Genomic DNA, 22,440 nt, shown 5'->3' on the forward strand with positions numbered 1-22,440 from the left:
GGGATTCAACCAAATTATAGAGAAAAGCCACGGTAAGACGATTAAAATATTTGATTACATTTATCAAGGAATTACATTAAATTGCAAAGAAAACTATTGTTGTTTTTTACATTTTTAAACATTTTCTGTGAAATAAAATAATTTGATCGTCAGATCGTGGCCTAAGCCATTTTTAAGTGTTGTTAAAAAATAAAAAATTCGTGTTGGTAGTATTAATAACACGAAAAATGCATAATATAATATACGTAACCTTTAATGATTACGGTCCCTGAAAAGTATTGTTTAAATATTTATTCGGCGCCAAAGTGTGACCCAACTTTACAACGAAATTTACCCCACATTTATCTGCATTTTGTATGGTATTATCAAGAATATAATGCAGGGTCACATCATTTTTAAATTTGTTGGAAAAAGTGAAAAAAAAGTGAAAATAGTTAATTTTAATCTAAAAAACAATAAAAAGGTGAGTGATAAAATGAATTTTGTCTTTTTATAACCTTTATTTCAGCGTTACAAAGGTTAGTATCACAGATATTTTCGCCATTTATAAATATACGCCTCCGGATGCTATCTTCAACACAAATTCTGCATTTCAGTGACACTTGAAATGTTTTTAATCTTTACCAGTGGTAAATGGTGTGAGGTGTTCATTAAATGGTTGTATAAATAGTACTTCAGTACTAACTTAGTTGTTTAACTTAATCAAAATATTACATTTATTTCAGCCAGGCCGACTGAGACTTCTTGGGACCAGAAGTGTTGCGCCTGCGTTTGTCATATTTTATTTTTTCTTCTCATAGTTTTTGATATAGATAACCGACATAAAACAACTGAACAGAGGGTAAATGATCGGCCATGGCAAACCAGGCATAATTTCTGGAGAGATCCTTTAATTTTGTGCGGAGACCTAATAATGGTAATTACTCTTATTATTATTCCTGGTCTTACATTCATATCTAAATTATGTTTGATATTTTCAGAAGACAGACAAGAAATGGATATCTAAGTACTGCATTCGGCCAAGCAAAACCCGGGAATGCTTCAGGCATTAAAAATTTGTAGTTCCAATGCTTCGATTGTAAATATTATTAATAAATACACAAACAAATATTACAAAAAACATGATTTTTATTGTGGAAAATCAGATACTGCAAAGCAGTGCAAAACCAAAACTGCAAGGGTCTGGAAAAACCAAAACTGGGAGGGTGTAGAAAAACAGATATTGCAAATGGAGGAAAACCATAACTGGGTACGTGTGGAAAATCTATAATGCGGGAAGTCGAAAAACCAGTGGATTTTGTCCTGCATTCTTCTGCCAGAGATCCAGATAGAAACCTCATTTCCCCCTTACTTTTTGTGTCACCCCCGTGTATTTTGAAACCAGAGATGGAAGAAATGTAAGGGGTGAATGAGGTTTAGTCCCTTCCGCTTCTATGGAGAAACCTCTTGAAAATATGTTATTTTCCAGAGGAATTTTCCCGGTGGGACGTCCCAGCGGGAACATTCCTCTGGAAAATAACATATTTTCAAGAGGTTTCTCCATACAAGCGGAAGGGACAAAACCTCATTCACCCCTTACATTTCTTCCGTCTCTGGTTTCAAAATACACGGGGGTGACACAAAAAGTAAGGGGGAAATGAGGTTTCTATGTGGTTTTCCTAGGGAATTTACATTTTCCCTACACCGTCGCCTGCTGAAAGAAACAGGATTTCCAACACTTTCTGCTAAAAGGAACAGGATTTTCAGCACACAAAGAACCACCTTCTCACTTTCCCGGTGGGGTGCTAAGTTTTTATGTACATGTGTGTGTGCATTTTCTTTTATTGATTTTTAAAAGGTTCTGTTTTAAAAAAAATATGAAAAATTACTTAAACTATATTTTTAGGCGTTGCACTATGGGAAAAAAGTCTATTTTTTGGCCTAAACTCTTGTTTTAGAGATACAATTTAGAAAATTTTTATATATACTATTAAGATAAAGCTGTAATTTCGGCTTTTGTTGCTTTTTGAATCGGACCATTGCACAGTGGTTGCGCCCATAGGCCAAAAATCAAAAAATCGAAATTACCAAAAATTATTGATAAGTATACAAATTGTCTAAAAAATAACCAAGCTTCTTAATGGCAAACCGGAATTTTCTGGAAATCTAACGGGACTTTCTAAAAATAGAACACAAAGTGTGAACACGTGTTCAATTTTGCAGCGCAGCGGCGTTACGTTAGCATTTCGTCAAAACAAAGTTGCATTTCAAAGCGGTCTAACTTTTACAAGAGAGGACCAAATTAGTTTATTTAAAAAGAACCTTAAAGTTTCAGGTCTTTATTTTAATAAGTATTTTTTGTGAAATTAATCTGCTTGATTTGTTATTTGTTGTGTATTTTTGTTTATTAATCCTTTATTTATGTATTATGTGAACGTAATTTTCATGTTTAAATAGACTTTTAGATATGTTACCCCCCGATCCCCCCTTTAGGAGTGTTATCAGTGTATTTGTCAATGTTTGAAGGTAATAAAAACGTTAAGTGTAGCTGCTAATATTTGCTAATTTGTGTGTATCTCTATATATAAAGCTATCACTAAGAAAACTAGGAATCAACGCACAGCCAAATCCATTGATTAACAATATTAAAATGCACTTTTATTACATTCTTATAACTTTAAACTGATTTGCTAAGATTTATTGGGGCTCCCCAAGTGGCCCCAATCGCTTCCAATTGGAAAAAACGTAAATTTACCTTTCAAAAATTCTGGACGCTAAACCGTTTAACCAATCGAATCCGTGTTTTCGCCCAAAAATACTTTAAAACATTATACATGTTTACAAAATTTGACCGCTTAGATTTAAGGCTTTTTACTATTTTTAAGACCCGTTCCAAAATTACAATTTTGCCAAAAATATCTTTAAACGTCGAAAAATTGCACTTCTAAATTGAGTATCAAAAATTCCATCGGTAAAGTTTTTCCTTAGGTTTTAACGATTCATTTGATGGTTTCACCAAAGCTCTAGCTATCTTTTAAACAGAGAAACTAAGCAAAAAGTCGACCTATTATCGAATTCAAGTGTCTCCATAATGCTGCCTGCATATTGCTATCTCTCTCTGCATTTTCATACAAATTGTCAACAAATGATTCCGTCTCCCTCCCTCTCCCTCTGCCATGCATTTCCCAGCGCTTCCTTAAAAATATAAAATGTGCTTTAATATGGTTATAATTTCTGTAGACTTTAGTTTATAGTTATTGGTGACCAATCCCTCACCAAAGTGCCCCAAACTCATTCAATTATAAAATTAAATCCTGTACGCTAAACCGTTAAACCAATCTATACCGTGTTTTCGCTAAAAAATAGTTAAAAACATAATAAAAGTTTAAAAAATATGACGGCTTCAATTTTTAACTTTTTACTTTTTTAGGACCCGATTTAAAAGTAGCCGATGTTGCACACGCTTGCAACTATATATCTCCATCTCTTTTCCACCCCCTGACTCTGCTTTATGATTGTCATTTTTTTCTTCGAATTACCATTACAAAAAATAATTAAAGTTGGTATAACTATATTTATATTTATTTTACTAGGTGATAGAACGGCCGGTGTTTTTGCCCAAACTTTACCTAAAATAGGAGATGGAGATTATCCAACTGTTGATGGAAAAATATTAATTTCATCAAGTTTAGGTACAGTTGTTAACACTTTGGAAGAACTTGCATCAAAAAATTTTCCAGATATTTCAAATATTGTTCACAAGTCATTGGACTGGCTATCAGAAAGTGCAATAATAGCTTCATGAAATGACAGAGCTGCTTCAATAAATAATCATCTTTCAAAATAATTTAACGGTGAGGAAGTTACATACAAATCAGTTGACAGTGTTACTGAGGTAGAAGATGCTGTGCATTATCCTACTGAATTTCTTAACATGCAGAATCCAGCAGGATTGCCTTTGCACGTTCTTACGCTAAAAATTGGTACATTAATAATGTAGCTAAGAAACTTAAGTCCCCCAAAGTTATGCAATGGAACGAGATTGCAAGTTAAAGCTCTTCACAAATTTGTTATTGAAGCCGTTATTTTTACCGGCTGTGCCAAAGGAGAGACAGTATTAATACCAAGAATTCCTCTAACGTCATCCAACTTACCATTTGAGTTTAAACGTCTACAGTTTCCTGTAAAGGTCTGTTTTGCCATTACAATAAATAAGACACAAGGGCAGACTTTGAAAGTAGCTGGATTAGATCTTATTGACGATTGTTTTTCCCATGGACAATTTTATGTGGCCTGTTCAAAAGTTAGCTCGGTAAAGAGCTTAATCATCCTATCTCCTGATGGCCAAACAAAAAATGTTGTTTACAGAGAGGTTTTAAAATAACTTTTAAAAATATTTGTACTTATATTGTGGACTAGGCCTATTTAGGGGAAACCACGTTAAAAAAAACGCGCCGTATTCTCTACCTCCGGGTGGTGTGGAAATGAGGGTTAATTAAAGTTTCATCCAAATCTACAAATAAATTTAAACTAACTTCTAAAATGCAAAATTATATAATTCTACTGCAAACTATTTCATATGAAAAGTAGCTTCAGATATTTGGGTTATCCGCAAGCGAAGCTGCGGGCACCCTGCTAGTTCATTAATAAACTTATGCTGTCTTACTGTTTTCAGGGTCAAATTTGCGACGCAGTCTGCTCTTCTTCCTTTGCTTTTGTGATGTTTCTTTTGTGTTCGTTAGTTGTGTTTGTAGCAGGGACCGTAAATAATCATTATTTGAGATTTTTATTTTAAGAGGCCTACTGAGGTTTTTACATATTTTAATCAACAATTTATAGACATAATCAAATAACAGTTAATTTGCTTTCCAAATTTGTTGAAATGCATATACTTTGTGGACAAGAGTAAAAAGAACGTTATTTTTGACGTTTAAAAATAAATATCACAGTAGTCTTCTTAAAATAAAAATCTCAAAAATTGATTATTTACGGTCCCTGGCTTGTTGACAATTTTGGATATTATTTTTTTCGCTCATTTTTATGTTATCATTTTCTATTTTTTCTACATTTTATTTATTAGAAGATTTTTGTAAATTTTTTGTTTTTTGGACTAAAATTAAAATCTGAATGATTTTGTTTTTGTTTTTTATGATTTAAATACATTGAAAGAACTAGAGAACCCCATTTGTTTATATTTCGAAATGCTTGTGGAGAGGGGGAGAGGAGATACACTTTCACAAATTTATACTGAAGATAATTTTAGCACTGTAACTTAACTGGAAGTATCTTTGCGCACCATCGCCATATAAGCCATACTAAGGTGCTATGTGAGCTATAGGATAGAGTCTTCCGATGTTGCCAATTTTTTTACTCCATATTCTCAATATTTTTTTAGATTTTTGAGGAAAATTTCATAACCATATCTCAACGGGAAATATTTATGGCCGCGGCCCCATACAAGCCCAACCAGTGTGCATTGCTTTCATTGGCAGGGATTTAAAAAAATTTGTATTTGTATTGGTAAGACGGTAAAATAATTTCGGATTACGTTAATTTTTAAAATTTGTCAAAAAAAAATTGCTGACATGTACAAGAAAAGTGAAATATTATCTAAGAGCAGATGCCAATTTTAGCTTTAACGGGGGTCCAGCTTCTTTATATTTGAGCCCTTTGGGCCAGGATTTTCACTTGACTTGTCCCTTTACTACTCCGCCCGTTGAAAGGTGTACAGCCTTTCAAGCACCATATTGGATCGGCAGAGGTGCGATCTTGCAGATTGGTCGTCGTATGACTGCTTTGGCCGTTTTAACATTGACCACGCGAACTTTGTTGTCCTCTCCACTGATCGAGTCGACCATGGTGGAACTATACAAGGTGGTCTAGTCAGCTCTGCTTAGGACGTTAAATATGTTTACCTCTCTGTCTCTCTTAAGCGATAGAATGAGAAAGCTAGATAGAGACAGGCACAAATAACGTCCTCAAAAGAGGGCAGCTCTTGCGACGAGATCACCTTGTATAGTTCCACCATGGAGTCGACAATGCGTCCAGTTAGCCAGTGCTGGGGAGGGCTATTGTCTTCATGTATGAGAACAATCTGACCAGGTTCGAGGTTAGCCATTGGAGAAGTCCATTTTGCTCGCATCTAAAGGGAGTGCAGGTAGTCCCGCCGCCACAGGTCCCAAAGGCGTCTTTTCGTGTATGCTATGCGTTGGAATCGTGTTAGATACGATAACTTGTTGTCATCCACTGCTGGTTCAGGGAGTGCCTTAAGGGATGAACCAGTGAGGAGGTGACCAGGGGTAAGAGCTTCCCCGTCATTGAGATCCTCTGAATGACCAGCAATTGGCCGAGAATTCAGGATGGCTTCGGCCTCAATTGCGATCGTCTGCAGTTCCTCGTATGTCATCCCGCTGTCCGACATAAATTTGACGAGTAGGTTCTTCATAGATTTAACCGCCGCCTCCCAGAGTCCACCGAAATGTGGCGAAATAAAGCAGAATTCGACTCCAGTGTCGTTGCTGAAGGTTTCCAGATCCTGATTAGTTTGCTGACTAAAGAGTTCTTGCTTGAAGCGGTTGAGTTGGACGCTGGCTCCAGTGAAATTTGTCGCGTTATCACAATATATGCGACAAGGGCTGCCACGACGAGAAACAAAGCGCTTCAACGAGAGAATGAATGTATTAGTTGAAAGGTCTGAGAGTAGCTCTATGTGTACCGCCTTTGATGAGAAGCAAACATAGATCGCCAAATAAGTCTTATATGGCACCTTGCTGCGTATGCGATGGGATGTTAAAAACGGTCCACACAGTAGATCTCCAGTTACAGTTAATGGTCTGACGGTCTGCAGTCGGTCAGAAGGAAGCGAACCCATTATTTGATTCGCAAGTCTGGGCTTGTAGTGGTAGCAGTGGACGCAGTGCCTGACTACAGATAATGCCAGTTTTTTGGCATTCGCAACCCAAATGTGTAGACGAAGTAAACCCACAAGCGCTTTGGCTCCAACATGCATGTTAGTCCTATGCAAGTGATTGACAAACTTCCAGGTGAAATCATGGTCCCTTGGGAGGAGCATAGGATATCTCGAGTTGATAAGAATTGGGGCTCTAGTTAGAAATAAAGGTTTTCTAAGAAATAGAAATACCGATTTTTTTTAATACAGATAAATATTTTCTAAATCCAAAGAAAAAGTTGTATGCTTTCTAAAAACTTTTCATTATTTTGAAGAAAAATAAATCCTAAATTAAGAAACCTGTTTTACAGAAAGGAAAACATTTTCCTAAAATCTGGAAAAATATGTATTTTGTTTTAGAAAAAACTGTAAATTTTTTTTAAATTTTTAAAAAACCCAAAAAAAAATATATAAAAACTAGAAATGATATACACTCAGAAAAAAAATCGCCCTGAATTTTAGAAAATCGCCATACTTTTTAAGCCAAAGGCAGCTCGCCTTGCCTTTAAGAAAAAATATTTCTAAAAATTAGAAAAAAAATTTCTTAAATTTAGGGTTAGTTTTTGCAAAATTGAATAAGAAGAAGAAAAAAAAATCGGGGAATCGGGAGTTATGCCGATGTGGGATGTTGTTGTTGGGGTTCTCGTTTCTCAACTTATTATTCTCTCCTCTATTTAAACACTTGGATGACGTCACGATGCTTGTACACAAACACACCTTTAATCTTAAATTGTAACTGAAATTATTATATTATTTATTAATGATAAACATAAAAATCAAATAACTCACTATCTTGAGAAAAACATTTTGGTCGCTCGCGGGAATCGAACCCCTTACCTCACAGTTTGCAGTCAAACACTCTACTACACTCATAACAAAAAATCGAAGAATTTCCGTTAAATCTAGAAAATTTTTTCTTGAATTTTTGCCAAAGGTGACCTCGCTTTTGTTTCAAGAAATGGTTTTTTTTAAAGGCACCTTTAAAACAAGAAAAAATATTTCTTGAAACAAGAAATTAAATTTCCTAAATCAAGAAATGGTTTTTTAGAATCCCACCATTAAAAGAAGAAAAAATATTTCTTGAAACAAGAAAGGCGATTCTTGTTTCAAAGGTGCTTTCTTTCTTGCTTCAAGAAATTAAATTTCTTGTTTCAAGAAAGGGTTTTTTAGAAAGGCACCTTTAAAACAAGAAAAATTCTTTCTTGTTCAAATTTCCTTTCAAGAAATTTTATTTCTTGATTTAAGAAATAATATTTCTTGAAAGGAAGTTTTATATTAACACTGAAACCCTAAAAATAAAATGTAACTTGGTTTTTTCTTGTGCATGCTATATTTATTTACATTTAAAACATTTAACACTTAAAAATTAAACATTTTTAAATAACACATTTTTGACTTAAGAAAACATTATTATTACCCAAGGTCTGTTGAACTTCATATGACCTAAGGTGATCAATTTTCTTCGCCTTTCCTCATCTAGAAAAAAAAGAGTTATTGGAATATCAATGATTTGTTTTTAGTTAAACAACTTTTTTAAAATAATGTAATGTTAATAATAGCCAAAATACAAACACGTTGGTCAGCCGACCCAGAGAGAGGAGCAAGACAGGTAGAAAATGAAGGCTTGAAAATCGAATTTCAAAGAGAGAGAGGCACGGGAGAGACACGTACATACATACATATATATTTACATACAGTCCTTTGCGAGAAGGGAGAACGAATGTAAGCAGGGCAGATCATGATAATTTTAAGAAGGAGAAGAGAGAAATGTCGCGACGCGTAGGTCAAGCGAGCGAGAGAGAGGAGCAGAATATGAAAGGGTTGAAAATCGGGTTTCAGATCGGGTGAGCCGCGTACATCCATAAATATTTACATGCATACATAAGTATGTCAAACAAATACAACATATTTTTCTTACCTTAGAAGGTTTTAAAACAAAATTACAGCTTCGCCAAAAAAATTATTTGGCTGATGCAACTGCAGGTATTTTCACTCTGAAAAAAAAAATAAAATGCGAGTAATGAGATAAAGTTATTATAGAACTCTGCACCCACAAATTTATGTACAAATGTATGTATGTACGTAGCTCTTAGCTAAAAAACAAAACAACTAAATTGGTATACGCTTGGTAAAAAGATTTGAAATTTATCCTTTAATTACATACATACAATTGAACGCCCGATATACAACAAATTATATACAACCCTAGTCAAAAGTATTTTCTCAAATTTGAATGTTAACTGTACTCATATTTTGAACTTATAATATAAACATTTTGGCACCTATGGAAAGAGCACTTCAATTCCGTTTAAATGACACAAAAATTTTCTTAACCCATTAAGCACCCTTTGAAAAGTGAGCAAATTAGACAATTTTTTTTGAAAATAAAATTTTCAACTTTTTCCCTGGGGCTTAAAACAAAAATGTTTTGATGCAAAGTTGTTCCCCAATCAAAATTAATAATAACTGCAAAAAAAAAAAAAATTCAAAATATTTTTCCTTGTATTTTTTATGATTTTTTGAAAATAGCTATTTTTGCCGCTTTTTCTTCCTTTTCATACAAAATTTTACTGAGAGGTCTCCATTCAAAAAATCATAAAAAATACAAGGAAAAATATTTTGAAACATTTTTTTTTGCAGGTCTTATTAATTTTGATTGGGGAACAACTTTGCATCAAAACATTTTTGTTTTAAGCCCCAGGAAAAAAGTCGAAAATTTGACTTTCGCAAAATTTGCTCACTTTTCAAAGGGGTCTTAATGGGTTAAGAACATTTTTGTGTCATTTAAACGGAATTGAAGTGCTCTTTCTATAGGTGCCAAAAGTTTATATTCTTAGTTCAAAATATAAGTACAGTTAACATTTACATTTGTGAAAATACTTTTGACCACCCCTGTATTTACATACCTTTGAATATTTGGAAAAAGGCTTCACCTCTTATCCGCTTGAAAATCACGTCCATCACTCACGAATTTTTTTCACAACTGACGCTCGGGTGATCAGAGAAGTCGGAGCCGGGTAGTAGTCGGGCCGAGTAGGCCCTTCGTCCTACTTCGTTTTTCTTGTCGTTAACATTCGGCAGCCGAAGGAAGTCAATGGCTACTTTTCTATATTCTAGGGTCATTTCATTCATATATTCAAAGGTGATTTTGTCCTTAAATACGTACAAAAATGTTTTGGCTGCGACGGCAAAACAAACATATGAGATTTTCATTTTTCTATTTTTAAGAAAAATTCTTTCTTGAATTTTTTCCATCAAGAAAGGTTTTCTGTATTCAAAGGCAAATTTTGTAATAACAAGAAATTTTTTTTCTATTTTCAAAGGTAGGCCGATTCAATGGCGAGATTTCCAAAATTTAGCTGCGCCAGGGAAGCATCACGAGATGCGCTGTACAAAGTACATTCTCATTCTGTTCTCTTGGGTTTTAGGTTTATAATCTTATTTATCCATTATGTGTATGTTAGCTTACCTAAATCCTTATTTGTATTAAAGTAATCATATTAATGCGCAAAAAAAAAAAGAAAGACGCAAAAAATGTCCGCCTCGACGTGGGACCGAATATAAGCGTAGAAAACAAATAATCCGCTCGCATTAGACCCCTAGGCTACCGATTGGGCCAATGTAAAGCGATTTTTTCTTAGTTTGAAAGAAAAATTTCTGAATAACAGAAAATTTTTCTAAAAGTGGATAACAAGAGGAGTTGATCTAATCAGGGTAAGTTTTTCTTATTATTTAGAAAAATATTTCTGAAAAATAGAAATATTTTCTGAATTTCAAGGCGATTTTCAAAGTATGGCGATTTTCTAAAATTTAGGGCGATTTTTTTTCTGAGTGTAGGACACGAGGTCATTTTTAGGTGGTTATAAAAACAGGGTGGTCAAAAGTATTTCCACAAATTACACGTACTTACTTATAAGAAATGTGCAAATACTTTTGACCACCCCTGAAATTCAACAGTTTCTTGCTTTTCAACACACTTTATAGTTTACATTTAAACTTAATGTCAAAACAAAAAATAATTAAAAATAAAATTTTGGCTTAATATAGCTGTTGTTGTTAAGTAAATGAAACTGTGCGGGTGGGTGACATATGTCTGATAACTTAATTAATTTATAATTAATAGCTAATATCATTTATGAAGACAATGAACAGCAACGGACCCAAAGCACTTCCCTGAGGAAGGCCAGAAGTTGCCACATATGGGTTAGAGTAAACAGCATTGCATTCAACTCTGTAAATCCGATCATCTAAATATGATTTAAAACAGCTAAGTAATTGTGAGTGAAATCCCATTTTCTGCAGTTTAGCTAATAAAGCATTGTGGGAGACTTTATCAAATGCTTTAGCGAAATCGGTGTAGACCACATCAACTTGATGATCACTGAGAAACGATTGGAATTATTGAACGTAGCTAAGTTTGTGGTAGTCGACCATCGAGGCATAAAACCATGTTGGTTAGGACTGATGATCCGACCAACAAGAAAAGTTAGCTGCTTGGCTACAATTCGTTCGAACATTTTTGAGACATTGCTGAGCTTTGCAATTGGCCTATAATTTGAAACAATATTTTTTGAACCCGACTTGAATATAGGAGTAACAGTGGCCAGATTCCATCTATGCGTAAAAACACCAGTGGAAAGAGATAAATTAAAGATGATTTTAAGGGGCTCACAAAGAACACCTACACAATTTTTCAAAATAAATGGAGAAAGGCCATCACAATCAAATTTTTCTGACTCATTAAAGCTTTCGGCCGCCAGATGGCAATCAGAATCGGTGACATCTAAGCAACCAATATTTAACATAGTAGGAATGGCATTGAGCGAATCATCGTCATTCCACAGCGAGCCCGGCTCAAAGTTAGATGCAAAGAACTTAATTAGCGACCCCAATATCCGAGGAGGCTGAATGATCTTCAAATGACATATGGGAAGGAAAGTAAGAAGATGTTCGTTTGGAATTGATAAAGTGCCAGAATGATTTAGGATTGGTGGTTAATTTACGCTCTATATCAGCAATATATTGGTTGTATAAGAATTTATTGAGGAACTCAAACTCACGCTCATGCTGTTTGTAACGGTCAAAGTCACCAGCATCACCGCTTTCTAAGTAGCGCTTATAGAATTTATTTCTAAGGTTTTTATATTTCTTTAGTCCTTGCGTGTACCATGGCAGTCTGTAACAACTTTGAACCCTAGTTTTAGCATATCTGCCCATAATAGTAGAGAGAAAAGATAAAAAAAACTTCATAGCTTGTATTCACATCTGCATGCGAGAGGACATCCGCCCATCTAATATTAGAAATATCGTTACGGATAGAATCTAAACTGCTAGAATTAATATAAGTAAAAGGCAAGCGAGAATTAATTGGGCGAAAAATATAACAAGTAATAGAGATTAACAAAGGCTTGTGATGACATCACACGCGGCAAGTGGATTATCGCTGCAACATAAATTAATGCTTAAATCACGATGTACAAAAATTAAGTCTAGAAACTTATTTAAATTATTAAATACATGGTTAATGTGGACTAATGCCATACTAAGAAATTTATCAATGACTAAGAATTTGTAGGGAAGATGCAAGTTACTGGGAACCATTGCTGAGGACTCTGAATCATGAGCCCACACGAGCGAAGATAGGTTGAAGTCGCCCAAAACACATATGTACTGGCCCTCCTCCAGCTCCTGGTGTAGGTGGGCAATGTTATCAACGTGCGCTTTATACAGATCAAAACTGCTGCTAGGGGGTATATATGAGACTGTCAGGAAAATTGTTTCTGTAGGACCAGAGAGAGATACACAGATTTGATCAAGAAGAGAATCCTCATTCTGGAGACGAATACCAGTGCAACGAAGTCCACGCCGCACAGCAATTAAAACGCCGCCACCTCTGGAGCATCTGGAGCATCTAGCATTCCGAATATGACTGCACACAGGTGAATCCGCTCCTGTTAATAGTGCGCGAGAGCCCCCTCCAGCTGCCACAGCGCATTGTAGTTGTTGATGGGGAGAGCAACTCCAGAGAGCACCGGAAAAAAATGATGAGAAAGAGGAGCGCAACTCCGAGGAGCGCGCCGATGTTAGAGCTTGGCGGAAGGCAAATGTCGCACAAAGCGGACAACAACAGCTCCGGCTGATGATGTTGACGATGCGACAGGAGAGAGGCGGAAGATGATGAGAGCGCTGCTCCAAGGAGCGCGCCGATATTAGAGCCGGGCGGTTGGCGAAAGTCGCACAAAGCGGACAACAATGTTGACGATGCGACAGGAGAGAGGCGGAAGATGATGAGAGCGCTGCTCCAAGGAGCGCGCCGATATTAGAGCCGGGCGGTTGGCGAAAGTCGCACAAAGCGTACAATAGCAGCTCCAGCTGATGTTGTTGAAGATGATGAGAGAGCAGTGACCGAGGCTTGCAAAAAATGTCCCGCAAAAGTATCGACGCCAGTGGCGCCGATTACTAGGGGTTTTTTGATGGATGAATTGACGTTGAAGTTTGTGCAGGTTCCGGCAAATTGGATACGATTTTATCCACGTCCATAACGGCCCGTTCTCTACGAAAAAATCTTTTGACCTTAACTGAATTTGGCCAAAAATCGTTCTTGAAGACTGAATCATAAAGGTTATCAGGGATACCAAGCTTGAAATTTACAAACTTTAAAGTTGCAACGTCAAAATCTTTTTTTACAAGTTTTACACAAGTGAAAGAATTAGCGTCCACATTAAGCTTGGTGGACACATATTTTAAAACAGCAGCAGGATCGGTAGCTGTTGCAAACTTTCCGACATGCAAGAATTTATTACTTGGCAATACGTGAAGATCTTCGGCATTAGGGGCCACTCCAACAATATGCTTATTGGGCTTGTTGTTGTTCCTTCTCTTCTTATTTCGAACTTGTATGAAATTTCCTCTCCCCATACCCAGAGCATGATTAGATGGGTCAACGACCGCGGAAGACGTAGCAGCAGCAGCCGCATATGACTGGGGAGCTGCAGTTACGTTGGCAGGCCTCGGTTGACGAGGCTTAAGATTTATGTTTTGATTTTGATTCAATGCATCATTTATAGGTGGGAATGCCTCCAAAAATGTATTATTAAGGCCCTGATATAAGCATTCCAGGGCTTGCAGTTTAGCATCAAGTTCATCAATTTTAGAATGCGAATCATTCGCAACCACACAGCTGTCACATTGCCACAGTATATTTGGATTTAATAGAATTTTTATCACATCGTCCGGGATATCAAGGCAAGAAGTATGATAAGCGCGCCGGCACAAAGAAGAACAGCGGATAGCATCCGAGGCGCGAAGCTGGGCCGGTGTAACATCGGTATTGCACTCGGGACAGCGCACTATGGGGAAAAAGTCAGTTTTTTTGGCATAAACGCAAAAAATAAAAGTTACTAATTTAAAAAACAAATATTTTATTTTAATAGTAAAACGGTTAAACTTATTAGAACAATTTAAAAAAAAATTTTACGTGCCACCGATAATTTGTTGTAGCCTATCAAAGCCTATCGATTAACGTGCTCATCTCTAAGAAAAAAGCGCGCTAATTTTACTCCAAAGTTTCCCATCGTCGTGCAAAGTGTTCAGAGGGCGAAAAAATAAACAAAAATATGGAAAATTTACGTCAAGGTATGCTTAAATACTTCTCAAAACAAATTGTGTTGTAACTGTTTGCATTGTCCTGTTGTTTAATGTCTTGTGTATGTCTCTTTTAGCCGAAAACTAACAAAAGTTATTGTGTTCTGTTAAGCTTTAGTTAAGAATCTACGCCGATCGACGCAAGGTTGTAATATAAATGTATTAACAAAATGATAAAGAAACAGGTGTTATCATTGCTTTTTGCCCGTTTTTGCCCCTTTTTCAATAAATCACTGTTTAGCTGCATATGAATTCCGATGTTACAAACGATATTGAAAGTACGGAGGAAGACGAAGATGGTGAAATCAATTTCTTTGATTTGGATAGTGTTTATTTGGAAGCAGAACCTGAAGAAGAATGATTGAAGTTGGTGTCTAGGTATGGCAAACACACCATAACACAAACCCAATTTTTTAACTTTCTTGCTTGTTTCAGAGAGTTTCGATGGAGAATAATTAAATTTTATTTTATTAATATTATATCTTACATAAGTTATCTATATAAAAATGTTTTTTATTAATAAAAAAAATATTCTTACAAATTTTTAGGGGGTTGACCATAATGGGGAGGTGGTGGGTGGGTGGCTGTGGGTGGTGTTTTTACAACCGTAAGGTTTTTTCAAAAAATGGAAAAAACCGAAATTCTATTTGTGCATAAGGAGTATATATTATAATTTTCAAGGCCCTATCTTTAAAACTAGAGTTTATGCCAAAAAAACGGAATTTTTCCCCATAGTGCAGCGGTGAAGCAACATAGCTAGAATTATAAGCACGCAAAGAAAGCTAGCTGACGACTGATTACAGTAATTACAAGCATTATACGATACATAGCTATCTTGCTTTGATATTTTACAAAATCTACAAAAAAAATTTGAAACAAATGAAGTGGTGAATCCTAAAATACTGTTCAACCCTAAATTATCGCCTAGTATTAAACCAAGGATTAAATATACTGTATATTCCTCGGCCTCTACATTTATTTGAACACCTTTATCTTCAAATTCCTTTAACACATCTATAAATTTAAAGAAACATTTTGAATTGCCGAGTCTTTTAACGTCTTCTGATTTGTAAATAGCTGCTGTAAAAATAGTATTATATTCCAGAGGTGCTGACGGAAAGGAAAGATAGACTCCTGTTAGCGGACTGCGATGTGGTCTTAAAGTATTATTTATTTCAAAGTCATCAGTATATACAAAATATATAATTTTATATTGTTTGTCTTTATTGTTTGATTTAATTTTTTTCCATAAAAGTCCGTTTGTAAAATTTGTAATTATACCCTTGCAGAGGGTATTATGATTTCAGTCAGAAGTTTGCAACGCAGTGAAGGAGACGTTTCCGACCCCATAAAGTATATATATTCTTGATCAGCATCACTAGACGAGTCGATCTAGCCATGTCCGTCTGTCCGTCTGTCCGTCTGTCCGTCCGTCTGTCCGTCCGTTTCTACGCAAACTAGTCTCTCAGTTTTAAAGCTATCGGGATGAAACTTTCGTAAAATTCGTATTTCTATTGCAGGTAGTATATATGTCGGAACCAAACGGATCGGACAACTATATCTTATAGCTCCCATAGGAAGGATCAAAAGAAAAACGTAAAAAAATTCTAGCTCCGGTGTTTTTTAAAATTTTACCTTCTACTCTTGGGAACATTTTTTTTTATATATTTCTGAATTTCGTTTTTTTTTGTTTTTTAAATCGGATCACTATATCATATAGCTGCCATAGGAACGGTCGAAAAATTAAATGGAAATTAATGGGAAAAAATTATATCTTTGTTGGTTTTTATTACAGTTCCTTCTACTCTGGGATATGGCTATTTTGAAATATTTCCGAATTTCGATTTTAATTTTTAAAAGATCGAACTACTATATCATATAGCTGTGATAGAAACGATCGAAAAATTAATGTGAAATAATAAGAAATTTAACATTTTTGCGATTTGTAAATTAATAGAATGATCTGCAAGGGTACATAAGCTTCGGCTTGCCGAAGCTAGCTTCCTTTCTTGTTTTTGTTTGAGCTTCATAGAAATTTAGATTTTTCAAAAAACTTTTAAAAACATTTGGCAGCTTGAAGAAAGATTTTAACTGATACTCTAAAGGTAATATTACCCCTTTATTTTTTTTATCTCCTAAAGTCATTTTGTTTTTTACTCTTTGTGGGGCAATTTCGCTGTTAATTGTGATAATCTGAGGCTCCCTATATAAATTTAACTTTTCAAGATATTTAATGGTTTTATATTCGCTTTCAACGTTTTTAAAAGGATGTTGACAAAAGGTAGACAAATTTACTAACCGTTCTTTAATTTCACTCAAAGTTGAAGTGTTTTCTAAAATATATTTGATTTCTTTAAATATTGGAGTTGTTATGTTTAGTTCTACTTGTTTCTGAATCTTTTAAACTTCACATCGGGGAAAATTTAACTGTGAACCTAAATTTAAATTAAATGCGAATGTGTGTTGATATAAGTTTTCTTCTTCTGTGTCCATCGGAATAATTTCTTCTGCTTGAGACAATTCGTGCTGAAATATTATATTGTCTTTTTCTGGATACGTTAAAATCAAATAAAAACACCTCTTAACGAGGTAAAAAACTAGTGACGACCGCACCTTCAACATACAAAAGTTCTGATATCAACATTTGTGACGAAAAATTATTACACTCGTCATTAAATAGACTTTCTAATCTTTTCTCATTCGGCCCGCCCTAGCAAACTATTCCAGCCTTTTTCCCTTTACAGGCATTTACTATTGCAGCGTGCCGAATGAGAAAATATTAGAAAGTCTATTTAATGACGAGTGTAATAATTTTTCGTCACAAATGTTGATATCAGAACTTTTGTATGTTGAAGGTGCGGTCGTCACTAGTTTTTTACCTCGTTAAGAGGTGTTTTTATTTGATATCAGAAGTTTTTGTTTGTTTACATTTGCTCTCATAGGAGCTAATATATACATTTAAATTTAAATTGGTCAATCATAATTTTTAAACTATTGTATTTTAACAAATTAAGTTAAAAAGGCGTTGAAGTATTTCAAAATACCTTTTAATCGAGGTATAGCACATGTCTGTACCTTTAGTAGTGTAGAACTTACAAACTAACGAAATTTAGCTATTTTTAGCTTTTTCCCGCTAAAGTAGCGGATTTTTCCAAAAGTCGTAGAACAAAAGATTCCTATATGGAACTCTTAAGTGCAAATTTACTGATTCCATGACCCTAAAATACAGTTCGGATACCCTCCCACAAAATTCAATACTCAGGGAGCGTTAGTTGTTCTGAGCTGGCAAAAGTGGCTATTTTCGTTTCTGAATAACTTTTAAACGCGATTTTTTACATAAACATGATATATACCAAAATTTAAGGAATCTCAAGGGCTATACAGTTTAAAGTTGTAAGGAAAATCGTTAGAGCCGTTTTTGAGAAAATTAAAAAAAAGCTAAAAAAAAAGTTTTAACAAATTTTCTTTTGTTCATATCTTTTTAACTATTACATTTACACAAATTGCATATAAAAGGCGTTTCCGAATTTTAGCTATTTATAGCTGTTTTCCCGCTAAACTAGCGGGTTTTTCCAAAAGTGGTAGAACAAAAGTTTTTAATATCGATGTGATGAACGTCATATCAAATTTTCAGAACTTAAAAAACATATTTTGGACAAGTGGACAAGTGGACAAACTGACAAACAGAATTAAATTTTCATTTTGGGAAGAAGAAGAAAATCTTATTTTGGCTATAACTTTTGAACGGAGAGTCGGATTTTGACAAATGACCCCTCATTCGACGGGTATTTTCAAAAGGAATACAACTAAAATATTGCGAGGGGGCATTTATCCCCACCGGCCCCAACAGCTCCAAATTTCGAAATTTTCACTTTTTCACTTTCACCGCTCTCTCTCCCAAGCCAATTGATTTTCTTAAAGTGTTGGTATGCAATCCTGTTAGTTTTCGCAATACCTTTCGATAGGTGTATTATTCATTATGATCGGACCATCACAGTAGATTTTCATTTCTTCGTGTATATATAGTAGTCGCCTTCGCACACTCTCCTGGTGCGCTTCGTCACTACATGGACTGCCGTCCATAGTGATATAATTTTCCGATTGAACGACTTCATTTAAATATTCAGTTTGATGTTCATTTTTTGTTAGCATGTGACTCTTGAAATGTTTAAAACTGGAAAAAACGTTAGAACAATCAGAATATCCACAAGGAAGTTGTAAGTACGGGTCATACGTATGGAACTCTTTAATATGAGAAATAAAAATATTTATATCGTCCAAACTACGACAATTACAAAGTTTGCACATCAACATCATTATTTAGAAGATTAATGTTGTTTGGTTGAAGCTCTTTCAATAACTCGGACAATGATCTGCTTTTTAAATCTGTTGTTAAATGAATGTTGTAAAAAAAATTTCTGAATGAATGTCCAGAACAACGAGCATTCAACCGGATATTTTAAATTTAAAACAAAGAAACACTTAAAACATACGTCCAAACATTTAAGAATATTATCGAACTTATAAAATACACTTGAGACATACAAGTAATACTCTGTAATGTCGTAAGGGCTTGAACCTTTTAGACAAATAATGGCTTGCAAAGTTGTCTAACTTAGGTATCTTAATTCTATAACCTCTTTTAAATAGGTTTCTTTTTCACCAACAGTGGGTTTCCAAATAACAAATGCGATCCTGGAGTCCTCTACTGTAAGCCTTTTTAATTTGTCACTCCTTTTTATCCTTGCCGTGGGAGGCAAAACAGCATGCATCAGCAGTAGTACCAAAAGATTTTGAGTTTCTGTTGAAAAAAAGGAACTGTTAAAACAAAATAAAATTATGGGAACTACCAAACAAGTCAAAAAATTGAAAAAATAAATTTTGCGAAATATGTTTGTATGGTTCGCATAGTAAAGCCAAATTACATTTAGTATTAAACTTTAAAAGATATATTACCTTCCAACTGTTCATCAAACGACTTTAAAATATGAAGGCTTTGCTTACCCTTAATTTTTAAAAAAGCTGCTGATACAAAACGGGTTTTAAAAGCGTCCCATTGGTCAAAATAATAGCTGCTTTTGTCTTCATACGCTTTTTGAAAATCAGCTTTAAAAAATTACATATTGGAAATGAGCTAAAGGCTAAGAAACTTACCAATTAATACCCAAATGTATGTTTTAAAATGGGAAAATCTTCAAAAACATCTTCTAATGCAATGTTTGTTTTTAAAAGATCAAACCTCCATTGATATGTATTAGACCATTTTTCGAGTACAATTTCAATATCTCAATATTGTATTTAAGCCAATCCAATTACTAAACACACATCTGCAAGTTTTTGCAGCTAATTTTAAAACATTTAACACCTTAAAGGTAAGACAAACACAATGACGTACATACCAATTTCTGGATTTATCTGGAACACAACTTAAACTTTAACTAAACATAAAAAAGACTTTCACAAAATATACAAAAAAGGGTTATTCGATCAAATAAGTTGTGCGAATGAACTTTGACAGGAAAGTAAACTATTAATATACAGTTTTAAAGTAAATACCTTAAACTTCAAACTCCATATCAAAAAATATTAATTTGGACACGAAATATTATATAAACACGCTTTCGAAGCTTAGTGTTACTGCGAAAAATTAGTTATGCGCGCATTTTTGCTTTGCAACTAAACACGTACTCACGACTTTAGGTGTATTTTTCAGGGACTGCAAATAACAGTTATGAGGTTGAAAAAAATCATGGGCTAAAACGTGATCTATATAAAAGTGGTAGACATGGAAATATTTTTATACCCGTTACTCGTAGAGTAAAAGGGTATATTAGATTCGTGCAAAAGTATGTAACAGGTAGAAGGAAGCGTTTCCGACCCTATAAACTATATATATTCTTGATCAGGATCACTAGCCGAGTCGATCTAGCCATGTCCGTCTGTCCGTCTGTCCGTCTGTCCGTCTGTCCGTCTGTCCGTCTGTCCGTCTGTCTGTCTGTATGAACGCTGAGATCTCGGAAACTATAAAAGCTAGAAGATTGACATTTTGCATGCAGATTCTAGGAGTTCCTACGCAGCGCAAGTTTGTTTCAAAAGGGTTCCACGCCCCCTCTAACAATCGCTTATATACGATTTTAAAAATTTCAATATTTCGGAAAAGTAAAAATACAGTTTTATTGTGTTTATAAATACTTATCGAAATGTACAAGAAATTTTTTAAATCGGACCATTCGTTAAAAAGTTACGGCGGATCAAAGTTTTTATCTTCATCTCCTTTGCTCTCCCTTTAGCTGAGTAACGGGTATCTGATGGTCGGGGCACCCGACTATAGCGTTCTCTCTTGTTTTTTTGTTCAGCAATTCAAAATTCGCTAAAACGTTTATTTTCAATTTTTTCAAAAAAATGGTTGAATAACTGTTATTGTGTGATTTTTATTTATAAATAACAGTTATTCGATGACTTTTATTTAGAAGTCAAAGCATAACAGTTATTCTGTGATTTTTATTTTGGCATAACAGTTATTCAATGATTTTTATTATAAAAATCAAAAATAAAAATCAAAACCAAATATATTTAAAACTACGCAGAATACAAAAAAAACGGAAAACGCAGTTTTATTTTTCGGATGAATACCTTTCATATGATATATTACATGCCTATTTACATAAATCTTAAAAACCTTTTTTAGTGTGTTCATTTGAACATTTTTAAATAAAAAACAAGAAAGGAAGCTACCTTCGGCCAGCCGAAGCTTATATACCCTTGCAGATAAAGTAATGCTCACTCGGTGCAGTTCCAGGTATTCCAGATTCAGCGTTTCCATTTAAATTTTGTTTTTAAGTAGTCAAGAATCAAAACGCCTACTTCCTACAAAGTAACAATGAATTTTCTTATATTTGTTTGCATATTCCTATGGAAGCCTCAAGATATAGTGGTTCGATCCGGCTCGCTCCGACATATGTACTACCTGCAATAGAAAGAAGACTTTCGGGAAATTTTCATCGCGATAGCTTTAAAACTGAGAGACTAGTTCGCATAGAAACGGACAGACGGACAGACAGACGGACAGACGGACATGGCTAGATAGACTCGGCTATTGGTGCTGATCAAGAATATATATACTTTATGTGGTCGGAAACGTCTCCTTCACTGCGTTGCAAACATCTGACTGAAATTATAATACCCTCTACAAGGGTATAATAACATATAATCTTTGTTTTGCGAAAGAAGTGAAAAGTTTAGTGAATCAATGTATAGGTAAGTGATATAAAATTTTATATTATAACTGACGGGTAAGAATTTCTCAACTGCGCATATGAAATTTTAGATTTTCTTCAAACTCAGGTACTTTGAAGAGTTTGTCTTGGTTATCATCTGTAATTTTTTTGAAATTTTTTGGTGTCCATTTGTGGGCGCTATGAATTTTTGAAGTTAAGAACTTAAAAAATGTTCTCAAACTTCAAATTAGTATATCTCAAGAACGGCTTAGAAGAACAACGTGCAACTTTACACGTTTTTAAATGTGTACTGGGGGAGTTAGAAAATAATTTTCTAAAATTTTTTGTTGTTCAATAAGTATGAATTTTAATTATTTGAAATTTTGTATCGCGGTTTTGACTGTCTTCTTCATCCAATAAAAAAAACTTAACTATCCAAGATTGTCCATCTCATAACCAACTTAATTTACCCGAAGAAACGTTTTTGTTCCTTTTCATCATTTCCAAATTATATATTTTTTTATGCGAATTTAGAAAAACCCTATTTATATTTCCAATGAGTACATTTCTTACATGTTTAAGCTGAAAGTTTTCACAATTCAATTACTCACTGATATTATGCACATATGTATATTAATATCATAATATTAC

General features: G+C 34.5%; 1 protein-coding gene and 1 long non-coding RNA gene across 2 annotated transcripts; one reads left to right on the plus strand and one right to left on the minus strand.

Moving 5' to 3' along the window:
* The first annotated feature begins 417 nt into the window (after window positions 1–417).
* On the plus strand, window positions 418–1,099 carry LOC138911954 (uncharacterized). The gene is made up of 3 exons (XR_011417585.1): window positions 418–463; window positions 597–657; window positions 726–1,099. It is a non-coding gene; the product is annotated as an uncharacterized lncRNA (long non-coding RNA).
* A 5,022-nt stretch (window positions 1,100–6,121) lies between these two features.
* LOC123002913 (uncharacterized) lies at window positions 6,122–6,988 on the minus strand. Its single transcript, XM_044393653.1, has one exon. It carries the CDS (start codon window positions 6,986–6,988, stop codon window positions 6,122–6,124), a length of 867 nt encoding a protein of 288 aa, XP_044249588.1.
* Window positions 6,989–22,440: the final 15,452 nt, after the last annotated feature.

Source organism: Drosophila takahashii, chromosome 2L, assembly GCF_030179915.1.
Source record: "Drosophila takahashii strain IR98-3 E-12201 chromosome 2L, DtakHiC1v2, whole genome shotgun sequence".
NCBI classification, from domain to species: domain Eukaryota; kingdom Metazoa; phylum Arthropoda; class Insecta; order Diptera; family Drosophilidae; genus Drosophila; species Drosophila takahashii.